The 4161-nt window shown below is 39.7% G+C and overlaps 1 protein-coding gene and 1 long non-coding RNA gene across 2 annotated transcripts in view; one reads left to right on the top strand and one right to left on the bottom strand.

Annotated features, from left to right (window-relative positions):
- The window catches only part of LOC116089711, a 95874-nt gene that overhangs the window by 1508 nt on the left and 90205 nt on the right, over nucleotides 1–4161 (bottom strand). The window lies entirely within an intron of this gene.
- Itga8 (integrin subunit alpha 8) overlaps nucleotides 1–4161 on the top strand; it is a 215301-nt gene that overhangs the window by 196569 nt on the left and 14571 nt on the right. The window contains exon 28 of the mRNA XM_031369028.1: nucleotides 2957–3058. Coding sequence (XP_031224888.1) covers nucleotides 2957–3058 — 102 coding nt within the window. The remainder of the gene's footprint in view (nucleotides 1–2956; nucleotides 3059–4161) is intronic.

Genomic DNA, 4161 nt, shown 5'->3' with positions numbered 1-4161 from the left:
GGTGGTGGTGATGGTGGTGGTGATGGTGGTGGTGATGGTGGTGATGGTGATGGTGGTGGTTATGGTGGTGATGGTGGTAGGGGTGGTGGTGGTGGTGGTAGTGGTTTGTTTTCTTTTGTTGTTTTGTTTTTGTTTTTTTGTTATTTTGTTTTGTTTGTTTGGTTTTTAGCTCTGTTACTTTTTCCAGTACCAGGGATTGATCCCAGAGCGTTGTTTTGAAACAAGACCCTATGCAGCCTAGGCCAGCCTCAGACTCTCAAGTAGCAGAGACTAGACTTGAATTCCATATCCTCCTGCTCCCCAAGTGCTAGGATTAGGTACTAGCCATGCACCACCACCCCTCCCCTCCCCCCAGCTCTGAAATTGAAAGCTGTCCCACTTGGAATTTTGCCAACATGTAAACTGCTAGAATTATCTAAGAGGAGGAGCCTCCATTGAGAAAAAGTCTCCCGTCAGATTGCCTGTAGGTGGGTCTGTGAAGGTATCTTCTTAATTAGTGACTAATGTAGGTTGGCCCAGCTTCCTGTGGGTGGTGCCTCCCTGACCAGGTAGTGCTGGGCTGTGAAGGAAAGCAAGCCGAACAAGACATGAGGTGTAAGCCAGCAAACAGCCAGTAAACAGTGTTCTTCTAAGGCTTTTGCTTCACTTCTGACTTCCAGGTTCCTACCTTGAGTTTTCCCCTGACTTCACTCCAGGATGAAGTGGGTGACCTTCAAGTTAAGAGATGAAACAAAGCCTTTCTTTCCTGAGTTGCTTTCGGTTATGATGTGTTATTGTGGCAATAGAAACCCTGACTGAAACAAGGGTTCAGAGGCAAGAGTACCGTGTGTATAGGGTGACAATTCTTCCCCACAGAATCTTATTACTAGCCTGTGGTGGCTCATGCCTGAGGCTGAAGTGGGATTATCATCAATTTGAGGCTAATCTAAGCTACAGCAAGAGCTCCTGGTAAGCTACAAGGTGAGATTCAGTCCCAAGCCAAAACAAAGTCATAGAATATCATTACTGGAGCACTGGTTTTGTGAGTAAGTGAGTTTGAAATAATCAAGTACTAGCAAATATTTCCACATTTTATAGACAGTATCAACACATACATAAAAATCCAGCTTTCACTTAAAATGGAAATGACAGCCAAGGATAGATCATTGAAGAATGCCACCCTGAACATATTTTTTTTTCCAGATAGGTAGAGTTATTTACCCTTGGACAATTAGAAAGAAAAGGCAAAGATAAGGTTACTTTAAATACATAAAAGGTACATTTTATAGCCTGTGCTTATCATGTACAAAAAGTAGGGTTTATTAGGGGTAGAAAAATTCAGTTGTAGGGAAAAACTTAACTCATAAAAAATGTTTGAACAAAATTTTTACTATCCAAGTGTTAGACTGGTTCCAAAAGGTACAATACTGGGTTATCGGAGGGAATGTGCTGATAACTGTGTAAGGTACTGGAACACTGACGTCAGGTAGGAGACAAAGAGCTCTGTGGTTTCCCAGTATAAATGTTCCTACCATGGTTAGTTTAGTGTATCAGTACCATGTTAGGAAATATGGGCTCTAGAAACAGATGCCCACATGCACATGGCTGTATGGTGTTCTCTTTTATAGATTAAGTAGATATAGGTAGTGGAGCATTGGTAATAGGAAAATATAAAGATGAAGGAGATATAAGTAATATTAGGAGCATTGGTAATAATAAAACATAATTATACAGACTTCAGTCTTCACTGTTATATTTTATAAATATGAATTATTTTGTTTAATTTAATTTTAATAACATTTTATTTATTTTGATTTTTTGTACATCTATACTGTGTATCTTGATCATATTTACTGACTACTTTCCCTCCAACTCCCCCAGAAATCTTCCCAGCACAGATCCCTTCCACTTTGTGTCTTATTTCATTTATTTGTTTGTTGGTTGGTTGGTTAGTTGGTTGGTTGGTTAGTTGGTTGGTTGGTTTATTATGCTGTGATTTAAAAGCTGACCTCAAGGGTTCTGAAATCTTGGCCATCAGCTCTCAGCATTCCAATCCCTACAAGTAGCATATATAGTAGAAAGAAAGCAGAGGCTGCTAAACACCTTCAAGTGCACAGGAAGGCCTCGGCACTTACAGCTTCAGGACTTCCAGACCAAGCGGCCCTGCTCTGAGTCATTGTCTGTGTGAATAGAATGTGAAATATTCCTTTGTAGGCTGTTACCAGAGTCTTTTCTAAAACACTTTTCTCTTTCTGGTAACATACATCTGTAATCTCTGAGGATCCTTCCTCCTTCTAACAGCATTAACTCCAGAGAATCCTTGAGCTTATTTCTTTTTGGAGCCTAAATTTCCTGGAGCAGGGTTCCTCTTAAACTTAGGCACAAATATTTTACAAACAAAACATATCCTATTTGGGTATGGTGATACATGCCTTAAATCTCTATGTGTGTGTGTATGTGCATATATATATATATATATATATATATATATCTGTATATATATATATATTAGATATATACACACACACATATATATATACATATGTATATATATGTAACATATTATGTAAAAATTATATATTATATATGGAGGATGGACAGATGGATGGACATATAGAGAGAAAGGTAGATGGATAGATAACATAAAAGAAGAACAGAATAGAAGAAGGAAATGTTGCATTGAACATAGAAAATACTGAAAATAACTGAGTATATAATCATAGAAAATTTTCTTTTCTTTCCTCTTTTTTTTTTTTTTTTTTTTTTTTTTTTTTTTTTTTTTTTGTTTTTTGAGACAGGATTTCTCTGTGTAGCCCTGGCTGTCCTGGAACTCACTCTGTAGACCAGGCTGGCCTCGAACTCAGAGATCCTCCTGCCTCTGCCTCCCAAGAGCTGGGATTAAAGGCATGCACCACCACTGACCAGCTGAAATTTTAATTTTCAAGGACATACATTTAAGTAAATAATTTTATTTCAGAGAAAGAACGATCCTTATGCTCTTGCATCCCTGGTGTCCTTTGAAGTCAAGAAGATGCCTTATAAGGAGCAGCCAGCAAAACTGCCAGCGGGGAGCACGGCGGTGAGTGCCTCAATAAGAGTTACAGATACAATACGGGGAGCACAGTGGTGAGTGCCTCAATAAGAGGTACAGACACAATAATAGAATCAATGTTATTTCTAAAGCACTGCCCAGCTTGGGCTTGCTTTAACATTCACATGGGTTAGAGAACATTGTTCCTCTTTGTCCCACCATTTCCTCCTTTGTTCTAGAAGTTCCGCAGCACCTTTTGATCTAGTTATTAAAGTTTCATCTAAATATCTACATTAAAAGCTGCAGGTGTTGGACTCACACAACACAGCATTTTTAAGTCAGTTGTTCTGTTTCAGAGAAACACATTCCAATAGAAAGAATAGTCATAACAAAACTATACTGACTCTTTAATTTTGGTAGCAGCATAGTTAGTGTTGCAGGGAGTGAGGAACCTTCCGTAGAGCAGCTGCAATCTTAGAATCCTCTGTCCTTTACATGTCAAGAACAATTCTGAGCTCAGGCATGGGGGAAATATGACTTTTTTGAAATTCAAGGTTGTTAAAGCTCACTGAACTTCATAGCTGCAAGCTTCGCTCCAAAGCTATCACATTAGCAGGACATGCACACAGTCAGGTTTGGGACGTACTCCTTTAGAATGTATGAAGTTGATCCCTTTGCTTTCCAATTCCAGCCAGATTTTCCATTTCACTGTAATGGGTCATCTTTGCCACCTAATTGGCCTTTGGTAATTGAAATTGTGAGTTGAAGAAGTAGTTGAATCAGTAAATTGCTTCCCTTGCAAGCATGAGTCCAGTATCTGAAAGCCATGGTCTGGGAACTGGAGAGACTGCCCAGTGGCTAAGAGAGCTGCTTTTCCAGAGGACCTGAGTTTGATTCTCAGCACCCACACGATTACAGATACATATCTCTCTATCTGTAACCCACAATCCAGGGAATCTGAGACCCTCTTGTGGTTTCTGTGGGCACCAGGCATGCATACAGTGTACAGCCATATTGGGAAAACATCCATACACATAAAGTACAAAATAATAAAATAAAGTGCAGGGCTGGATGATGCCCACCTCTACTCCCAGCACTAGGGAGACAGAGACAAGCTCACTAGGCCTCACGATCCCTGTCTACTCCCAGCA

Source organism: Mastomys coucha, unplaced genomic scaffold, assembly GCF_008632895.1.
Source record: "Mastomys coucha isolate ucsf_1 unplaced genomic scaffold, UCSF_Mcou_1 pScaffold15, whole genome shotgun sequence".
In the NCBI taxonomy this organism is placed as follows: domain Eukaryota; kingdom Metazoa; phylum Chordata; class Mammalia; order Rodentia; family Muridae; genus Mastomys; species Mastomys coucha.
This window is presented reverse-complemented; position numbering and strand designations above follow the sequence as displayed.